The sequence below is a fragment of the Equus quagga genome, chromosome 6 (genome assembly GCF_021613505.1).
Source record: "Equus quagga isolate Etosha38 chromosome 6, UCLA_HA_Equagga_1.0, whole genome shotgun sequence".
Lineage (NCBI taxonomy): Eukaryota > Metazoa > Chordata > Mammalia > Perissodactyla > Equidae > Equus > Equus quagga.
In genome coordinates, this window is record NC_060272.1 from 77,543,342 (window position 1) to 77,564,742 (window position 21,401).

At 38.2% G+C, this 21,401-nt stretch overlaps 1 protein-coding gene across 1 annotated transcript in view; it reads left to right on the plus strand.

Annotated features, from left to right (window-relative positions):
* MIPEP (mitochondrial intermediate peptidase) overlaps nucleotides 1-21,401 on the plus strand; it is a 190,195-nt gene that overhangs the window by 49,638 nt on the left and 119,156 nt on the right. Inside the window, exon 11 of the mRNA XM_046664650.1 lies at nucleotides 20,258-20,411. Within this exon, the coding sequence (XP_046520606.1) occupies nucleotides 20,258-20,411 (154 nt within the window). The remainder of the gene's footprint in view (nucleotides 1-20,257; nucleotides 20,412-21,401) is intronic.

Consider the following 21,401-nt stretch of genomic DNA (forward strand, 5'->3'; position numbering starts at 1 on the left):
GGAGGGCACTAGGTGAGGCACTTTCATACACAGCTGATGAGAATGTAAAGTAGTACAGGGGTTTTTTGGAGGGTGGTTTTGTTTTCTTTTTTTTTTGGTGAGGAAGATTGTCCCTGAGCTAACATCTGTTGCCAATCTCCCTCTTTTTGCTTGAGGAAAATTGTCGCTGAGCTAACATCTGTGCCAATCTCCCTCTATTTCGTATGTGGGATGCTGCCGCAGCATGGCTTGATGAGTGGTGCAGAGATCTGCACCAGGATCTGAACCCACAAACCCTAGGTCACCAAAGCAGAGCACATGAACTTAATCACCAAGCCACCAGGCCGGCCCCTTGGAGGATGATTTTAAAGGATTATTTAAAAATTTAAAATCTCCTACTCTTTGCCATGATGTGTCATTTCTGTGATCTATCCTACAGATAGACTAGCATGGGTGTGACGGGGTGCCCACCACAGCGTTGTTTGTGGCAGAGAAACACTGACAACCAGCTGACTCACTGGGAGCAGAGGCAGACCAACTCAGGGAGGTTAGCTCTGGGTGTGTTTTCTGCAGAGAAGTTAAAATCAGTAAAAACATGATGAAAAGTGTGGGCTCCTTTTATTATCACCATGTGTGGGCAGTCCCAAACCACGTCACTGATAGGATACTCCAGTGAAAGGTGCTGGCTCTCCCTGGCCACCTCCCCTGGCCACACACATCAGGGTAGGAGACGTGCTGAAGAAGGCACGGCACATGCTTGTCATTGGGTGACTGCAGCTCTGAGAGAGAATGAACTAGAGCTTTCTGTACCCTAAGGGATGGTATTTCAAATTAGGTCTTTGTTAAGAAAGGAACTTGCAGGGTAGTATGAATGGTATGATTCTGTTTGTGTAGAAAGATATATATATCTGTATGTATTTCTGTGTATGTATATATACACACATGTAAACCTTTTCACACAAACAGAATCGGGATACACAAGAAATGGTTAACAGTAGTTACCTCTGGATGGTGCGAATTGTGAGCCAGGGGATATTATTGAGGGTTTTTTTCTTAAAAAAAGCAGGGAGTTTCTATTACTTTATAATACATTTGTTCTTAATCATTTCAAATTAATACCATTTGCTTTTCAGCATTTATAATAATTTTATTTAAGTTATGCAGATTTGAAGTCATATGTAGAATATTACATAAACTTATATTCTATGCTTAAATTGTTTTCTCCAAGCTAAATTCTCTCCTTGAATTTTGCCTGCTTATCACATGTGGGTGTCATGGGCACTTGGTAAGACAACAAATATTTTTAGGTTTTGGATAGGCTACGTTGTTGTTAGCTTTACTGTATTTCTTTTTGGTAACCATAGTCAAATAAGTTACATGTCTATTATAGTCTGAAAAGGTTTAATTTTAAGATGTAAGGGTTCTTTTTATTTTCTTATATTTACTTTTGTTCCTCTTTTTCTTTTTCTTAATTGAATTAAAATACACATAACAAAATATGCCATCTTAACCACTTTTAAGTGTGCAGTTTTTGTCTCTGAATTTGACTACTCTGAGTACCTCATATAAGTGGAATCATATAGTATTTGTCTTTTTGTGACTGGCTTGTTTCGCTTAGCATAATGTCCTCAAGATTCATTGATGCTGTAGCATACGGCAGAATTCCCTTCCTTTTTAGGGCTGAATAATATTCCTCTGTGTGTGTGTGTGTGTGTGTGTGTGTGTGTGTGTGTTATCCATTCAGTGATGGATGGACAATTGGGTTGCTTACATGTTTTAGCTATTGTAAATAGTGCTGCTATGAACATGGGTGTACAAATATATCTCTTTCTGAGACCCTGCTTTCAGTTCTTTTGGGTATATACTCAGAAGTGGAATTGCTGGGTCATATGGTAATTCCTTTTTTAAGAATTTTTTGAAGAGCCTCCATGCTGTTTTCCACAGCTATACCATTTTACATTCCCACCAGTAGTGCTTAAGGCTTCCAATTTCTCCATATCCTTACCAGCACTCGTTGTTTTCTGGTTTTTTTGATAGTAGTCATCTGAATGGGTGTGAGGTGGTATCTCATTGTAGTTTTGATTTGCATTTCCCTAATGCAAATGTTGATTTAAGCATCTTTTCATGTGCTTATTGGCCATTCCTATATCTTCTTTGGGGAAATGTCAATTCAAGTCCTTTGCCAATTTTTGAATTTGTTTCTTTGTTTTTTTGTTGTTGAGTTTTAGGAGTTCCCTATGTATTCTAGATATTAATCCCTTATCAGATAAATGATTTGCAAATATTTTCCTGCATTCTTTGGGTTGCCTTTTTACTCTGTGGATAATGTCTCTTGATGTACAAAATTTTTCAATTTTCATGAAGTCCAATTTGTCTGTTTTTAATTTTGCTGCCTGTCCCTTTGGTGGCAAATGCAAGAAATCATTGGCAAATCCAACAGCATGAAACTTTTGTCCTGTATATTCTTCTAAGAGTTTTATTGTTTTAGGGCTTATATTTATAATCCATTTTAAGTTAATTTGATCCATTTTGAATTAGTTTTTGCATATGGTGTTATGTAAAAGTCTAGCTTCATTCTTTTCCTGTGGTTATCCAGTTTTCCCAGCACCAATTGTTGAAAAGACTGTCCCTTTCTGCAGTGAGTGGTCTTGGCACCCTTATTAAAAATGATTTGACTATACAAGGGTTTATTTCTGGGCTCTCTGTTCTATTTCCTTGGCCTGTATGTCTGTCTTTATGCCAATACCATACTATTTTGATTACTGTAGCTTTCTAATAGGTTTTAAAATAGGAAGTATGAGTCCTCTAGTTTTGTTCTTTTTCAAGATTGTTTTGGCTATTTGGCGTGTCTTGAGATTCCAAATGAATTTTAGGATGGGATTTTCTATTTCTGCAAAAGATGCCGTTGGGATTTTGATAGGGATTGCATTGAATCTGTAGATCGCTTTGGGTAATTGACATTTTAATAATATTCAGTCTTCTAATCTATGAACATGGACGCATTTCTATTTATTTATGTCTTTAATTTCTTTCAGCAATGTTTTGTAGTTTTAATTGTACAAGTCTTTCACCTCCTTGGTTAAGTTAATTCCTAAGTATTTCTATTGTTTTTGATGCTATAGTAAATGGAATTGCTTTTGTAATTTCTTCTCAGATTGTTCATTGTTCGTATATAGAAATGCCACTGATTTTTGTGTGTTGATTTTGTTTCCTGCTACTTTGCTGAATTCATTTATTAGTTCTAACAGCTTTTTTTGTGGAATCTTTAGGATTTTCTGCATATAGGATTATATCATCTACAAAAAAAATTAATTTACTTCTCCCTTTCCAATTTGGATGCCTTTTATTTCGTTTTCTTGCCTAATTACTCTGGCTAGAACTTCTAGTACCGTGTTGAATAGAAGTGGTGAAAGCACCCACCCTTGCCTTCTTCCTGATCTTAGAGGAAAAGCTTTCAGTCTTTCATCATTGAGTATTATGTTTGCTGTGGGTTTTTCATATATGGCTTTTATTTTGTGGAGGTGGTTTCCTTGTATTCCTATTAGTTCACTGTTTTTATCATGAAAGAGTGTTGAATTTTGTGAAGTGCTTTTTCTTCACCAGTTGGGATGATAATGTGGTTTTTTCCTTCATTTTGTTGATATGGCATATGTTGCTTGATTTTTGTGTGTTGAACCATCCTTGCATTCCTGGAATAAATCTCTCTTGGTCATTCATGGTGTATGATCCTTTTAGTGTACTGTTGAATTTGGTTTTCTAATATTGTGTTGAGAATTTTTGCTTCTATGTTCATCAGGAATATTGGCCTGTAATTTTCTTGTCTTATAATGTCTTTGTCTGGCTTTGGGATCAGGGTGATGTTGGCCTCATAGAATGAGTTAGGAAGTGTTCCCTCCTCTTCAGTTTTGTGGAAAAGTTTGAGAAGGATTGGTATTAGTTCTTTTTTAAATGTTTGGTAAAATTCACCAATGAAGCCATCAGGTTCAGGGCTTTTCTTTGTTGGAAGATTTTTGATTACTGATGCAATCTCTTGACTATTTATAGATTTATTCAGATTATCTATTTCTTCATGATTTACTCTTGGTAGCTTTTGTATTTCTAGGAATTTGTCCATTTCTGTAGGTTATGCAATTTTTTGGTGTACAGTTGTTCATAGTACTCTCTTATAATTTTTTTGTTGTGTTTTTTGGGGTTTTTTGCTGAGGAAGATTCACCCTGAGCTAACATCTGTTGCCAGTGCTTTTCTTTTTGCTTGAGGGAGATTGTCCCTGAGCTAACAGCTGTGCCAGTTTTCCTCTATTTTGTATTGGTTTGCTGCCACAGCATGGCCAACAAATGGTGTAGGTCTGCGTCTGGGATCTGAACCTGTGAACCTGGGCCACAGAAGCAGAGTGCATGAACTTAACCACTAGGCCATGGGGTGGACCCCTAATTTTTTTTATTTCTGTAGAATCAGCAGTAATGTCCCCACTCTCATCTCTGATTTTAGTAATTTGAGTCTTCTCTCTTTTTTTGTTAGTCTGTCTTGTTAAAAGTTTGTTAATTTTGTTGATTTTCACAAAGAACCAACTTTTGATTTCACTCATTTTCTCTATTGTTTTTCTGTTCTCAATTTCATGTATCTCTGCTCTCATCTTTATTAATTCCTTCTTTCTTCTACTTTTGGGTTTACTTTGTTCTTCTTTTTCTAGTTCCTTAAGTTGTAAACTTAGGTTGTTGATTTGAGATTTTTTTTTTTTAAGATAAGCATTTATAGCTGTACATTTCTCCCTTAGCAGCACTTTTGCTGCATCCCGTAAGTTTTAATGTGTTTTGTTTTCATTTGTGTCTAAGTATTTTCTAATTTTGTTTGTCTTTTCTCCTTTGATCCATTGATTGTTTAAAAATTTGTTAATTTCCAAAATTTTGTGAATTTTCAAGTTTTGTTTCACATTATTGATTTCCAACATCATCCTGTTGTGGTCTGAGAAGATGCTTTGTATGATATCTATCTTTTTAAATCTACTCAGACTTAATGTGTGGCCTAACATATGGTCTATCCCAGAAAATGTTCCTTGTGCACTTAAGAAGAATGTGTATGCTGCTGCTGTTGGGTGGAATATTCTGAATATGGCTGTTAGTTCTAGTTGATTTGTTGTGTTCAGTCCTCTATTTCCTTATCTATCTTATTGTCTGGTTGTTCTGTCCATTATTGTGAGTGGGGTATTGAAGTCTCCAACTATTATCGTAGAACTTGTATTTCTCCCTGCATTTCTGTCAGTTTCTGCTTCATATATTTTGATAGTCTGTCATTGTGTAAATGTTTTTAATTGTATTTTCTTGCGGTATTGAACCTTTTATTAACATATTATGCCCTTCTTTGTTTCTTCTAACTTTTTTTTAAAAGATTTTATTTTCTTCCTTTTTCTCCCAAAGCCCCCTGGTACATAGTTATGTATTTTTTAGTTGTGGGTCCTTCCAGTCATGGCATGCAGGATGCCACTTCAGCATGGCCTGATGAGTGGCACCATGTCTGCACCCAGAATTCAAACTGTCAAAACCCTGGGCCTCTGAAGCAGAGCATGCAAACCCAACCACTTGGCCACAGGGCCAGCCCCTCTTCTGACCTTTTTTGATTTAAAGTCTATTTTGTTTCCTATTAGTATAGCCACTCCTGCTTTCTTTTGGTTACTATTTTCATGGAATATCTTTTTCCAGCTTTTCACTTTCAACCTTTGTGCCTTGAGATCTCAAGGGAGTGTCTTGTAGATAGTGTATAGTTGGATCATGTGTTTTTTATCTATTCTGCCAATCTTTGTGTTTTGATTGGAAAGTTCAACACATTTACATTTAAAGTAATTACTGATAAGGAGGGACTTGTCATTTTCCTATTTGTTTTCTCTATGACTTATAGCTTTTTATTTCTTCAGTGACTACGTTCCTGTCTTCTTTTGTGCTTAGTTGATTTTTTGTAGTGACATGTTTAATTTCCTTCTTAATTTTCTTTTTTGTATATTCTATAGTGGTTTTCTTTGTGATTGTCATGGGGATTACATTTAACCTTCTAAAATTATAACACTAATTTTAATTTATAGCCTCTTAACTTTAATAACATACAAAAACTCGAGCCTTTACAGTTCTGTCCCTTCCCCTTTAGGTTGTTGATGTTACAAAATTACATCTTTTTACATTGTGTGCCCCAAAACATAAACTAATAATTCTTTCAACTGCATCGGTCTCCTAAACAATGCAGAAAACAAGTTTTGGAATTACAAACAAAAGTTACAATAATACTAGGTTTTACATTAATAATTTTTTTTTATTTAAATGCATTGGTCTCTTAAATTATGTAGAAAACATACCTTTGTTTACAAAGTTACAAACCTTTGTTACAATAATACTAGTTTTTATAATTGTCCATGCCTTTACTGAGATCTTTGTTTCTTTGTACAGTTTCAAGCTACTGTCTAGCGCCCTTTTGTTTCACCCTTCCGGGCTCCCTTGAGCATTTCTCCCAGGCAAGTCTAGTGGTCAGGAACTCTCTCAGCTGTTGTGTATCTGGGACTGTCTTCATTTCTCCCTCGCTTTTAAAGGACAGTTTTTCAGGCTATAGGATTCTTGGCTGAGTTTTTTCTTTTTTGCACTTTGAATACATCAGGCCATTGTCTTCAGGCCCCCACAGTTTCTGCTGAGAAATCTTCTGGAAATCTTATTGAAGAGCTCTTGTATATGATGTTTCACTTCTCTCTTGCTGCTTTCAGGATTTACTCTTTGTCTTTGTCTTTTGAAAGTTTCCTCATAATGTGTCTTGGTATGGGTCTCTGAATTCACCTTTCTTGAAGTTTGTTGAGCTTCTCGGATATTTATATTTATGTCTATCTTAAAATTCGGGAAGTTTTCTGCCATTATTTCTTCAGATATTTTCTCTGCCCCTCTTTCTCTCTCTTCTTCTGGGACTCCCATGATGTATATGTTGGTTCTTTTTATGATGTTCCGTAAGTCTCTAGGCTCTGTTCACTTTTCTTCAGTCTTTTTTCTTTCTGTTCCTCAGCCTCTAATAATTTCTATTTTTATGTCTTCAAATTTACTGATTCTTTCTTCTGCCTGCTCAAATCTGCCTTTGACTCCCTGTAGTGAATTTTTCATTTCAGTTATTGTACTTCTCAGCTTCAGAATTGCTTTTTGGTTTCTTTTTAGGTTTTCTATCACTTCACTGATATTTCCATTTTGTTCACACATCATTTTCTTGACTTTTCCACATCTTCCTTGAGTTCTTCAGCATCTTTAAGACTGTTGTTTTAAATTCTTTGTCTAATATGTCTGCCATTAAGTCATTTTTAGGGAAAGATTCTATTCAATTATTTTTTTCCTTTCACTGGCCCAGACTTTCCTGTTTCTTTGTATGCCTTGCGATTTTTTGTTTAACAGTGGATATTTAAATAATTATGTGGTAACTCTGGAAATCAGGTTGTCCCCCTCCCCAGGGTTGCTGTTTTTGTTATTGATGGTTGTAGGCTGTCTTTGTGCTGAGGATCAGCCTGAAGCGTAAACTTAATGTCTCCTTAGGTCTTTTCTAAGCCCTTACCTGGTTATGTGCAGTCACTTTCTAATTTTCCTCATAGATGCTGTTGTTTTTGAACGTCCTGGTGTTTAATGTCTGGCCCCTGAAAGAAGAAACTTGAAAAATGGAGTGAAAAAGGGCTCTGGTGTTTTAAATCTCCTGGAAGTAACTAGAGCTGGAGGGGGAGGAACTGGGCAACAGTGGGAGGAGGTGCAACAGTGCTGGCTCGCTGCCTCTTTGTCTGTACCCCCGTGATCAGAAGCCGCAATCAGCAGTCAGAGCACAGATCTCCAGTATTTGGGGGACAGAGTCATTTTTGCCTACCCTAGTCCTCCGAGCTGTGTGCAGGCTGCTTCAGGAACACGTGCACAGCTGCCTGCCGTGTGGCTGGGCATGGTAGATGGACAGCTGCCACTGTGCTAAGAGCTGAAATTGACCGCAATTTATCCTCCACACCTTCCCCTCAAAGTTGCAACAGACTCGGAGTTCTAAGATAGTTAGATCAGAGGATTCTGCCAGTGCAGTTGTTGTCTAGGTGAGGAGACATTCCTGGTGCTTCCTGCCTGGCATCCTCCCAGAATCCTATATTCTCTTTTATTTTTGTATTGATTTTTATTATCTGGCAATAAAAAAAGTGAATTGCCTGGGCTGGCCTGGTAGCAAAGCGGTTAAGGTTGCCTGCTCCACTTGGGTGGCCCAGGGTTTGCAGGTTCAGATCCCAGGCATGGACCTATGCACCGCTTATCAAGCCATGCTGTGGCAATGTCCCACGTATAAAATAGAGGAAGATGAGCACAGATGTTAGCTCAGGGTGAATCTTCCTCAGCAACAAGAGGAGAATTGGTAGTGAATGTTAGCTGAGGGCTAATCGTCCTCAAAACAAAAACAAAAGCAAAAACAAAAAAAGTGAATTGTATTTTAAATCAAATTGTCTAGCATGCATGTTTGTGGTTAATTTTTATTTCTATTTCTATTTGTTCATGTTCTATTTGTGGTTTGAACTTGACCTTTTGATTTTATACTTTAAGGTCAGTCTGGCCTGATTTAGTATCATAAGATAAGTGAATTAATTGTTTTTCACAAAACTAAGTTCTGCTTTAATGTTCTTTTATTCACTTAAACAAGTTTGTTTTGAGGGCTGATGAGATAAGGGTGTCAGCTCCCAAAAAGGGATCTTCTAATTACCCATAGACCTTATGTTAATTGTTTTTTTTTTTTTTTTCCAGGAAGATTAGCCCTGAGCTAACATTTGCCACCAATCCTCCTCTTTTCACTGAGGAAGACTGGCCCTGAACTAACATCCGTGCCCATCTTCCTCTACTTTATGTGTGGGATGCCTGCCACAGCATGGCTTGCCAAGTGGTGCATAGGTCTGTGCCTGGGATTCGAACCAGCTAACCCCAGGCCGTGAAAGTGGAATGTGCAAACTTAACCACTACACCACTGGGCTGGCCCCATGATGTTAATTCTAATCTGAAAATATGTACTGTTGGCTTAAAGAAGGGTCATTTTTAAAGCCATTAAATTCAAATGATGGCTAATATATTACTTAGGACCATTTCAGTTATCATTGGTACAAACCCAGCTCAAACAAACTTAAGGAGAAGAGAGAATTCATTGATTCACAAAACTGAAAAATCTAGGGGTAGAGTTTAGAAACATTTGCAGCCAGGAGTACAGGAATACTCATTTTGTCCGGGCTGAGGTTCTGAGCATGTGGCTGCAACTGGTGGGGTGTATAAGTGGTCAGTGCTGCTTGAACCACCTGGAAAGGCTTTCCCATAAGGAAGAGGGTTCTGTAATGGGTAGAGCAGTGTGCAGATGGTGCTGCCGAGCTCCTTCTCCTTCTTCTTCTCTTCCTTTTCTCCCTCTTCCTCATCAGCATGACTAATATTTATTGAGTGTTTACTATGTTCACTTTTCTAAGAACTTGATGTATAGTACCTCATTTGAACTCTGCAGCAACCGCATGAGGCAGGTGTGGTTATTATCCCAAACCGAAGCACAGTGAAGGAAGTAGTTTGCTCAGGATCAGGCAGTAAGTGGTAGAGTCGCGTTTCGCACTCATGCCTGCTAGTTCCAACCTCGTGCTCTGAATCTGCACTCTTTCATCTTCCAGATCTATACACTCTTTTTCCCATTCCTTAAATTTCAAGAATATGCTTCATCACACAAGTAAAAACTATACACATTCTGGAAAAAGGCACTTCCTACCCAAACTCACACCCAGGTGAAGCACATAAAGGCAACCTGGGTAGAAGGAGAAGCCCCTCCTGCAGGAGATTATGGTGACGCTGCTGCTCATGTCCCTTTGCTTCTAAGTCTAGCATCCTTCCGGTTTGCCTCTGCTGCTCAGAAACATCTTCTGGAACCCGGCTCTGCCAGTTTATCTGTTCTTCCAGACCCAGCCAGTTCCTCTGAACTCCTGGGGTCACTTCTTTTCCTTGAATGGTATCAATTCCACGTTCTGATTCCTCCTCTGCTGCCTGTGAAAGCTCTGAGTGACTCCACTGGACAGGCATTAGCCTTGCAATCCTTGATTACTTCCCCTTTTTTACACCCTAGGAAAGTATGTGTTTTTTGTTCACTTTGAATATCAAGTGTCCTAAAATCAAATACTAAGAGACTTCTGACCAAGCTTGAGTAACAGGAACCAAATTTACCCTCCTGCATACACAACTAAAAACAATCTGATAAGATATATTGTAACCGAACTCGGTGGGTTTGTCTCTTGGTGAGTTTGGAGCGGAAAAGCACAACCAAGGCTGAAGTGGGTGAAGAAAGGTTTATTGCTTGAACAAGCAGTGGAGAACACCAAGGATAGCCCCCAAAGCAGTGTCCCCAGAGCCTAGTGCAGGTGGAGACTTTCTACACCACAGTGCAGAGGGTGTCTTACCACCGTATAACAACTGGGCCCAGTCAGGGCACATGTGCAGGCCACTGCATGACAAGTTCAAGGTACTATTACTTAACGAGTTCAGTGCAACATGCCATTACATAACAAGTTCAAGGAACATGTCTTTACATGACGGGTCCATGGTAACTTTTGAACACTTAGAACTGGAGCAAACTGCAGGGGTCTTGTGCAACCATGTAAGTTTCACGTAGGATGGCACATCTGCAAAAGTGGGACATCAACCTCTGGAAAACAGCACATTTAGTTTTCTCCTTGTCTGGAGAACATTTGACACTCCATGTTAGTTATTGATCAGATTCTCAGTAACCTTTTCCTTGCCTGGTTCCTGGTCACAGTCTGAGACTGTGATTTTCAGACATAGGAGAACTGTCAGTGCAAGACAGTGATCCTGGAAAGAGGGGAAACAGACGAGAGACCCCTGCAGTTGCCCCAGCCTACTTCTTGGAGGAACTTCCATATTACAGCCCTGGGATGGGGGCTGCAAGTGGCTCATGGTGGTCTCCCTGAGGGCTGGGAGCCCGCGGAGGCCGAGAAGGCTGCAGTCCACAGGACAGAATAACAGAGCACAGAGCTACATAGAGAGAGCTCTGGAAATTGGAAGAGGGTCCCTCTTGAGTCTTCAGCTGAATCCTGTTCAGAGCATTGGCGTGAAGAAATGTGAGACAAGAACCATATGAAAGGAGCCGGAGGACAGTCATTGTCACACAGGGCCTTGGCTTACTCGTATTCCCATCATATTGGAACAACCTGATAACTTGTGGAATATCAGGTCGAATACTCAGAAAGGTACTGCCTCATTAGTGGAGGCAAATTAAGCCCAGACTTATGGTTGCTCTGGCTCTTTGGAAGAAGGCTAAAAGCAAGCCTCTCCCAAGTGTGGATTCTTAACAGTGGCCCTATTGGCTTTTTAAAAAAATGAATAGACTAATTTTCAGAGAAGTTTTAGGTTTATAGAAAAATTGATGGAAGTACAGAGAATTTGCATAAATCCCCTCTACTCCCTCACAGGTTTCCCTATTGTTAGCATCTTTCATTAGTGTGGTACATTTGTTACAGTTGATGAGACAATATTATTAGTTAAAGTCCATAGTTTACATTAGGGTTCCCTCTGGGTTATACATTCTATGGATTTTGACAAATGTGTAATGGCAGGTATCCACCCTCATAGCTTATACAGAGTAGTTTCACTGCTGTAAAAATTTCCTGTGTTCCGCCTGTTCATCCAGGCTCCCTCCGCTCCCTCCCTCCAGACCCTGGCAAACACTGGGTTTTTTTACTGTCTCCATAGTTTTGCCTTTTCTAGAATGTCATATAGTAGGAATCATACAGTATGTAGCTTTTTCAGATGGGCTGCTTTCACTTAGTCATATGCATCTAAGGTTCCTCTGTGTCTTTTTGTGGCTTGATAGCTCATTTCTTTTTAGTGCTAATATTTCATTGTATGGCTGTACCACAGTTTGTTTATTCATTTACTGAAAGACATCTTGGTTGCTTCCAAATTTGGGCAATTATGAATAAAGCTGTTATAAACATTCTTGTGCAATTTTTTATGTGGACATAAATTTTTCAACTCATTTGATTAATACCTAGGAGTGTGATTGCTGGATTGTATGGTAAGAATGTGTTTAGTTTTGAAAGAAACTGCCAAAATGTGTTCTGAAGTGGCTGTTCCATTTTGTGTTCCCACCAGCAGTGAGTGAGCACTCCTGCTGCTCCACGTCCTTTTCAGCACTTGCTGTTGTCAGTGTTTTGGATCTGGGCCATTCGAATAGGTGTGTAGTGGTATCTCATTGTTTTAATTTGTGTTTCCCTGATGACGTATGATGTGGAGCATCATTTCATATGCTTGCTTGTCATCTGTATATCTTCTTTGGTGAGGGGTCTGTGCAGATTTTTTGTTCACTTTTTAGTTATTTGTTTTCTTGCTGCTGAATTTTAAGAGTTCTTTTTGTGTTTTGAATACCAGTTTTTAATCAGATATGTATTTTGCAAAGATTTTTTTCTTAGTCTATAGCTTGACTTTTCATTCTTTTAACAGTGTCTTTTTCAGAGCAGAAGTTTTTCATTTTAATGAAGTGCAATTTATTGATTTTTTTTTCATGGATTATGGTTTTCGAGTTGTATCTAGAAAGTCATTGCCAAATCCACTGTCACTTCAATTTCCTCCTGTTACTATCCAGGAGTTTCGTAGTTTTGTGTTTTATATTTAGGTCTGTGATCCATTTTGAGTTAATTTTTGTGGGAGGTGTAAGGTGTGTATCTAGATTCATTTTCTTCGCTTGTGGATGTCCATTTGTTTCAGTACCACTTTTTGAAAAGACTGTCCTTTCTCCATTTAATTGTCTTTGCTCCTTTGTCAGAGATCAGTGGCCTGTATTTTGGGTGTTTATTCCTGGGCTCTCTAGTCTGATCCATTGATCTATTTATCTATTCCTTTGCTAATTCTACACTGTCTTGATTACTATAGCTTTATAGTAGGTCTTAAAGTCAGACAGTGACGGTCCTCTGACTTTGTTCTTCTCCAGTACGTGTTAGCTGTTCTGGGTCTTTTGCCTCTCCATATAAACTTTGGAATCAGTTTGTCGATATCCACAGGATAACTTGCTGGGACTCTGATTGCATTGAAAACTGAAGTCTTAGCAATAGTGAATCTTTGTATCCATGAAAATAGACTAACTCTCCATTTATCTAGATCTTTGATTTCTTTCGTCAGAGTTTTGTATTTTTCCTCAGGTAGATCTTTTAAAGATTTATATCTAAATATTTCTGGGGGCGGGGTTGTTAATATAAATGATATTGTTTTCTAATTTCAAATTTCCATTTTTTGTTGCTGGTATATAAGAAAGCAATTGACTTTTGTATATTAACCTTGTATCCTGCAACCTTGATATAATCGCTCATTACTTCCAGGAGTTTCTTGGTCATTTCTTTGGGATTTTCTACATAGGTAATCACATCATTTGAAAACAAAGACAGTTTTATTTTTTTCTTCCCAATCTCTGTAACTGTTGTTTCCTTTTCTTTGTCTTATTCCATTAGCTAGGTCTTCCAGCACGACGTGAAAAGGAGTTGTGAGAAGGGACATCCATGCCTTGTTCCTGATCTTAGCAGGAAAACATCTAGTTTCTCACCATTAAGTATGATATTAGTGTAGGTTTTATGTAGATGTTCTTATCAAGTTGAGGAAGTTCCCCTCTATTCCTAGTTTGCTGAGGGTTTTTATGTGAATGGATGTTGGATTTTTCAAATGCTTTTTCTGAATTTATTGAAATGCCCATATGATTTTTCTTTTTTAGTCTGTTGATATGATAGATTACATTAATTGGTTTTCAAATGTTGAACTAGTTTGCATACCTGGAATAAATCCCACTTGATCATGGTATATAATTGTTTTTATACATTGTTTTGATGTGCTAATATTTTCTTGGGAAAACATTTTTGCAACCATGTTCATTAGAAATACTAGTTTGTAGTTTTCCTTTCTTGCTATTTTTTTGGTTTTGGTATTAGGGTATGCTGGCCTCACAGAATAAGTTAGAAGGTAATCCCTTTGCTTACATATTCTGGAAGAGATTGTGGAGAGTTGCTATGATTTCTTCCTTAAATGTTGGTAGATTCAGCACTGAATCCATCTAGGTCTGGTACTTTCTGTTTTGGAAGATTATTAATTATTGATTCAACTTCTTTAATAGGTATGGGCCTGTGCTTATTATCTATTTCTTCTTGGATGAGTTTTGGTAGATTGTGTCTTTCCAGGAATTGATCTTTTTCATCTAGCTTAGCAAATTTGTGACTTTAGAGTTGTTCATAATATTCCTTTATTATCCTTTTAGTGCCTATTGGATCATTAGTCATATTCCCTCTTTCATTTCTGAGATTAATAATTTGTCTTCTGTCTCTCTCTTTTTTAGTTAACGTGGTTAAAGGTTTGTAAATTTTCTTGCTATTTTTAAGAACCCAGCTTTTGATTTCATTGATTTTTTTTTTCTATTGATTCCCTGTATTGAGTTTCATTGACTACTGGTCTAATTAAAAAATTTTTCTTCTTCTTGTTACTTTGGATTTAATTTGCTCTTGTTTTTCTAGCTTCCTAAAATAGAAGCTTGGATCATGGACTTTAGATCTTTCTTCTTTTCTAATATATGTATTCATTCCTATAAATGTCCCTCTAAGCACTGCTTTCACTGCAGCCTGCAAATTTTGGTAAGTTGTATTTTCATTTTGTTCAAATACTTAAAAATTTAAAAATTTCTCTTGAGACTTCTTTTACCCATGTGTTATTTAGGAGTATGTTGTTTAATCTTAAATATTTTAGGATTTTCCACCTATCTTCCTCTTACTGGTTTCTAGGTTAATCCCATTGTGTTCTGAGAGCATACGGTGTATGTTTTCTATTCTTGTAAATTTGTTAAGATGTATTTTATTTCCCAGAATATGGTCTGTCTTAGTGAATGTTGCATGTGACCTTGAGAAGAAAGCTGTAGTTAGATGCAGCAGTCTCCAGATGTCAATTGTGTCCAGTTGATTGACGGTGCTGTTGAGTTCAACTTCGTCCTCACTGCTGGATCTGTCCGTTTCTGATAGAGGGATGTTGAACTCTTCGACTATAGTAGTAGATTCATCCATTTCTCCTAACAGTTCTGTCAGTTTTTGCCTCACATATTTTGATGCTCTGTGTTAGGTGCGTACACATTAGGAATTGTTCTGACTTCTTGGAGAACTGACTCCTTTATCATTATGTAATGCCCCCCTTTATCCCAGATAACTTTCATTCTCTGGAGTCTTCTCTGACTGAAATTAATGTAGCTACTCCAACTTTCTTTTGATTAACATTGTATAGCTTCCATTCCTTTACATTTAATCTATCTGTGTCTTTATATTTAAAGTGGATTTCTTATAGACAACATATAGTTGGATCTTATTTGTTTAATCCACTGTGACATTCTCTGTCTTTCAATTGTTGTATTTAGACCATTGATGTTTCAAGTGATTAGAATTGAATTAATATCTATCATATATGTTGCTGTTTTCTAATCATTGCCCTTATTCTTAGTTTCTTTTTTCTTTGTATTTTTTTTGTCTTCCACTCTTTTTCTGCCTTTTATGGTTTTAATTGAGTATTTTGTATGATTCCAGTTTTTCTCCTCTCTTTTTTAATCTTTTTAAGTAGTTGCCCTAAAGTTTACAGTATACATTTACAAGTAATCTAAGTCCACTTTCGCATAATACTATACTGCTTCATAGGGAGTGCAAGTGCCTTATAACAGAGTTTTCCCAATTCTTCTTTTCAATCCCTTATACCATTGCTCTCATGCATTTTGCTTATCCATGAACTGTAACCACTGAATACATTGTTGCTATTATTATTTTGAACAAACTTATCTGTTGGGTCATTTAAGAATAAGAAAAAAAGATTTTTTATATCTTTATTTCTCTCTGTAACACTCTTCCTTTCTTTATGTAGATCAAGTTTCTGGCCTATCTCATTTACTTTCTTGCTAAAGAACTTCTTTTAACATTTCTTGCAAGTCAGGTCTACTAATGAGAAATTTCCTCACTTTTTGTCTGAGAAAGTCTTTATTTCTCCACCTTTGAAGGATCATTTTGTTGGATACAGAATTCTAAGTTTGTGGTTTTTCATTTCAACCTTTACGTATTTCACCCCACATTCTTCTTGCCTGTGTGGTTTCTGAAGAAAAGTCTGATGTAATTCTCATCCTTCTCTGCTATAGGTAAGGTCATATTTTTTCTTCGGGCTTCTTTGAAGATTTTTTCTTTGTCTTTGATTTTCTGCAGTTTAAAAATGATATGCCTTAGTGTGTGTGTGTGTGTGTATTTTTTTCTGTTGTATTTTTCCTTCTTGGTGTTCTCTGATCTGTGATTTAGTACTTGTCTTTAATCTGGAAAGTTCTCAGCCATTATTACTTCAAATATTTCTTATGTTCCCTTCTTTCTCTCTTCTCCTTTGGTATTCTTGTTATGTGTACATTACGCCTTTTGTAATTGTAATTGTCCCATATTTCTTTGGGTATTCTCTTCTGTCTTTGTGATTCTTTTTACTCTTTGCATTTCAGTTTTGGAAGTTTCTATTGACATTTCTTCAAGCTTACTGAGTCTTTCCTTGGCTGTATCCACTGTATGGATGAGCTCATCAAAGGCGTTCTTCATTTCTGTTAAATGCTTCTGATTTCTAGGATTTCCTTTTGATTCTTTTTGAGAGTTTCCATCTCTTTGCTTACGTTACCCATATATTCTTGTGTGTTTTCTACTTATTCTTTTAGAGCCCTTAGCGTTATTAATCATAGTTGTTTTAAATTCCCAATCTGATAATTCCAAAATTTCTGACATATCTGAATCTGGTTCTGATGCTTGTTCTGTCTCTTCAAACTATGTTTTTTGTCTTTTAGCATGACTTGAACTTTCTGTTGAGTGTTTGGCGTGATGTACTGGGTAAAAGGAACTGAGATAAATAGGGCTTTAGTGTGAGGTTCTGTGTCTGGCTAGGGTTTAGGCTGTGTGTACTTTTTGCGGTAGCTGTTGATTTGGAGGCTAAACTTACCTCTGGTGTCCTTTTTTAGCTCTCCTGTTGTCTTTGAGTTTCTCTGGAGACTTCCACTAAAATAAGGTCTGAGACGTACAGTTCTCGCAGTTGTATTCTCCCTTTATTATGCAGGAGCCCTGTTGATGTGGTGGCGGTGTGTGCAGGGAGAAGTCCTATTATTAGTTCGCAGCGTGTTATTGAGCATGTGCCCATGGGCTGTGGCTTTCACAATGCTTTTCAGGTTTCCCTTCCCTGCTTTGATGAGACAGGAGGCTAAGGGGGCTCCAGTTGGTATTTCTCTTCCTCCAGGTAGGTTAGGCTCTGGTAAGATAGTGTCTTTTGAGGGCAGGCCTTATTAAGAATAACAGAATGCTCTAGCATATGTGTCTTTCATAATGGCAACTTTTCCCTTCCCCTGTGGAAGCATGCGACAGTTTTTCTCTATCTTCACTGTGAGACCATGGTAAGGCTTCTGCAGGTAAAACTCATAAGAGTGTGGGGACTCCCCCCTTAAACTGGGCCTCTCTGGAGTTTTTAACTCTCAGACTTGTCCACACTAAGCTTCCAGCAGTTTGTCAATTGTAGTTTAAATTTTGCTGCCTTGCCACTACTTTCCACTGTAGAATCCTGTGAATTGTGATTCTCTGTATCTGCCTGCCTGTCTTTCCAATTTGGGGAGCAGCAGTTTGCTCTGTGACCTCAATTCTTTGCTGGATCTAAGAAGACTTGTTGATTTTCAGTTTGTTCAGCTTTTTACTTGTTGTTAGGATGGATCCATACCTTCTAGGCTCCTTACGTGCCAGACCAGAAACCGGAAGCATCAATTATTTCCTGTTTTAAAATGCATTTTCTCCCCCTTTCCACGATATCTCCCTTTCTTTGGCTTCTCTAGCGCTGTAACTTTTCTTCTCTGTCTACCTTTCCGCTCCTTCAATGGTAAGTTCAGGGATCTGCTCTTGACCCACTTTTCACCCTGCCTTCCCCTCCCCCAATGACCCCATCTCCTTCTCCAGCTTTAACACACACCCAGACGATGGAGTCTCCTCCATCATAACATCCTGAATGTCACATCTTATGGGCACCTCCAAGTCAGTGTCTCCAAGACAGAATTTATTTTCTGTGGTCCCTCCGTCTTTCTCCTGTAATGCACCACACCCTCCTTTCTTCTCCCACAACACACCCACACTCTCTTCCTTTTTTTGTGTTCATTGCTCTGGTTAAATAACTCTGCCATTGTATCAACCCGTTTGCTCAAGCCAGAACCCTGTGTATTATTCTAGACCATTCTTTCTCACTCACCCTCCAAATCTAGTCACTCACACAGTCCCAAAACTTTTTCATCTCAGAGAAAAAGAAATTCAAATCTGCCTCCTTGTCCTTGACCACACTGCTCTTGCCCTCATTCAGACGCTTATTAGTTTACTGTCTGTGCTCCCTGCCTCTCCTGCGTTCCATCCTCCATGCTGCCAACCCCGTGGTGTTACAGAAAGCATCACATTGCTCTGTTGCCTGCAGAAGCCGTCTCCCATGTCTCTCAATCTGTGAGCAGTCCATTGAGGGTATGGACATAAAATATTAGAAATTCTGTTTAGGTTGATTTTTCTTTATCTCAACTTATAAAAGCGTCCCTTCTTTTGGTTTTGAAATGTAGTAGAACAATAGCACGTGCATATAATTTATAAATATATTAAGGTTGAATACTCACAAGTTATTTTATTGATGGGGGTGTATGATCAAAAAGTTGAGAGACCACGTGCCTGCAGTATAAAATCCCAATTCCTGAGGTTTGTGTACCAGGCCCCCACTTCTCTGGACCCTGCCCACTTGTGTCCAGACTCCTCTCCCACTCTTTCCTGTTTATCCCCTCCACCGTGAACTCTCATATTTAACCACGTGGTTACTAGAAGTTACCAGGCTATTTTATGACTTCATACTGTCCTTATGCTGTTGCCTCTCCCTGGAATTCCCTAATTATTACTCCCTTCTCTCATCCTTCATCCTCGCCCTGCCCAGTAGCCTCCTTTTTCTTTTCTTTTCTGTGACCACCTCCTGTTCCCACCCCCACTCTGCATGTAAAGTTGTCTCGCACTCTCTTGCTGTCCCACCGTGAGTGCGCATTCACTCATCCCTCAGTGTCTCTTGAGCAGCTACTCTGTGCCCACTGCTCTAGGCTCGGCAGACACCGTGTGGTCAGTTCCCTTCTCTGCCTTCTTCACTCTGAGCTCCTCAGACACCGACTCTCTTCTCATTCCTTACCTCCAAAGCCAGCAGGTTAGTCGACAACCTGCATAAGTGAATGAATCCATGAGTGAGGGCACCGGACCACTAATGTCTCTTTCAACAGTGAGCTTCTGTTTTTATGAAAAATTGATCAGAAATTTAGGTTGTAAACTTGTGGATTTCTGTAGCCAAAATCTCATTTGTGGTGCAATTTATGCTCACTCACAAAATCCTATCACTCATTTAGTAATAAGCAGAAGTTTGTATATATTGTATATATAAGTTTGTATATATTTGTTAATCCCAGAAAGTAGAAATAGATTAAATATCTACTGTTATTCTACAGCCGTTCTTTCTAGCTGTGGTTATAAAGTTTGGCCTGACTTAAAAACTCAAAAGTGAATGTTCCCATCACATATTCTGGATGTACTTTGGTCTCTGTTGGAATAGGACATGAAAGAGTTGTTTCTGCATGAAGAATAATTAACTTAGCAGTCTGTTATCCTTCATTTAAGGTATATAACTACAAAACAGATAAGATCCAATTGTTTATATTACAGAGATTTTTCCATTAACATATTTTACTGGGTGTGAACTTTAGATTCACTTAGTGTGCCTCAAGACTTGGATTTGTTTAATATTTATGTGATACGAGTCACAGCTTTTGAGAATATAACACATTTCATGAAGTGAGGTTTACTGTTATAGCTCAAAATGGTCAGACTTTGCATAGAAGTAGGCGTAAAGGAATGTGTGCCGTGTGGGTAATTGAGGCAGGGTACTTAATTGAGTCAGTGAAAGAGTAAGTAACCTGGGAGAGATGAAGATTGGGGACTAGTATGTCTACCTTAATTACTAGTATTACTCTTACTACCAGTAATAGACTGCTGTACTTCTGAGGAAAACTGAGTGAAAATCCTTCAGAAGGTAGAGATAAATCTTTATGTTTTCAGTCCTTTTTTAGCTACTGTGGCCCAAATTTTAAATGAAAAGTTAACTGAATTTACCTTATGAAATTGAAGTAAACAAAAATGCTGTGAACATCTTTTCTCTCTCTTAGGTATAATATTGAGCCCAGTTTATATTGCCCATTTTTCTCCCTTGGAGCATGCATGGAAGGCCTGAATATTTTGTTTAACAAACTGTTAGGGATTTCGTTATATGCAGAGCAGCCTGCAAAAGGAGAGGTGTGGTGTGAAGATGTTCGGAAACTGGTAAGCATCCCTGTTGGCGTCTAGTTGCATCGCTTTCTCTCTCGGGTTTGCTAGTTGAGTTCACAACAGTCTCGTCTGAGGTTAGCTTGGCCCTGATGGAGCGTCTCTCACCTCGTTCCTGTCTCACAGAGAAGCCAAATCACTGCTTCAGATTTAGGACACTGTATAAAAGACACATTTTCCTCTAAGATCAGTTGTTGCCTGAAATTGATGTAAACGTATAACGGCAGAGTTGGTTCTCCGAAAACAATTTTTCGAGGAACTTGGTAGAAAGTTGAGTCTTCGTATGTTGACAAATTCTAGTTGAAGGAAAATTTGTCTCTACTTTTCATATTTCTGCAGTGCTAAGTGTCCCTGTTGGTTAATTCCAGAACCCATTGCATCAGTCAGTTTTCCTTTCCTTCAATCCCTTTCCTGTCCTGTAGGAGCTTATATTTGCGTCAGATTTTAATTTAGATCCTGTGTTCTGATTTGGCTTCTTTGCTGGTAAGTTCAAGCCTAGTTACGTCCTTCTCCTGTTAGGGCCCCTTTATTTGAGATGTGAATATTTTTGTGTTTTCCTGATAAGAGTTTGAGGACTTACTGACCCATGTGTTTATCGCAAAGCCTTTGTGTTGTTGTTGTTTTGCTTTTTTGCTTATAGGCTTACCACACGATTCTTTTCACTGTATTTCAAGAAATGAAAGCTAGCTCATTGTCTCTTGCCTAAGTTTTGTGAGAATAGAATAGGTGTGGTGGTGAAATTGAAAGAATTGAATGGGAGCACATTTCATCACTGCGCTTAATTACCGAAGTATCTATCTATTTGTATATTATGTACTTTAAAAAATGATAGAGATTGATAAAATGTGTAGATACAGTGAAAAGCAAAACTGGTAGCAGAAGAGTGAAAGGACAAAATGCGAGTGATTTTGAGGTCTCCCCCACCGCAGGAGGCGAGCCCATCGGGTAGCACTGTTTGCCGGTGTTGTTCACTGCTGTATCCCAGAT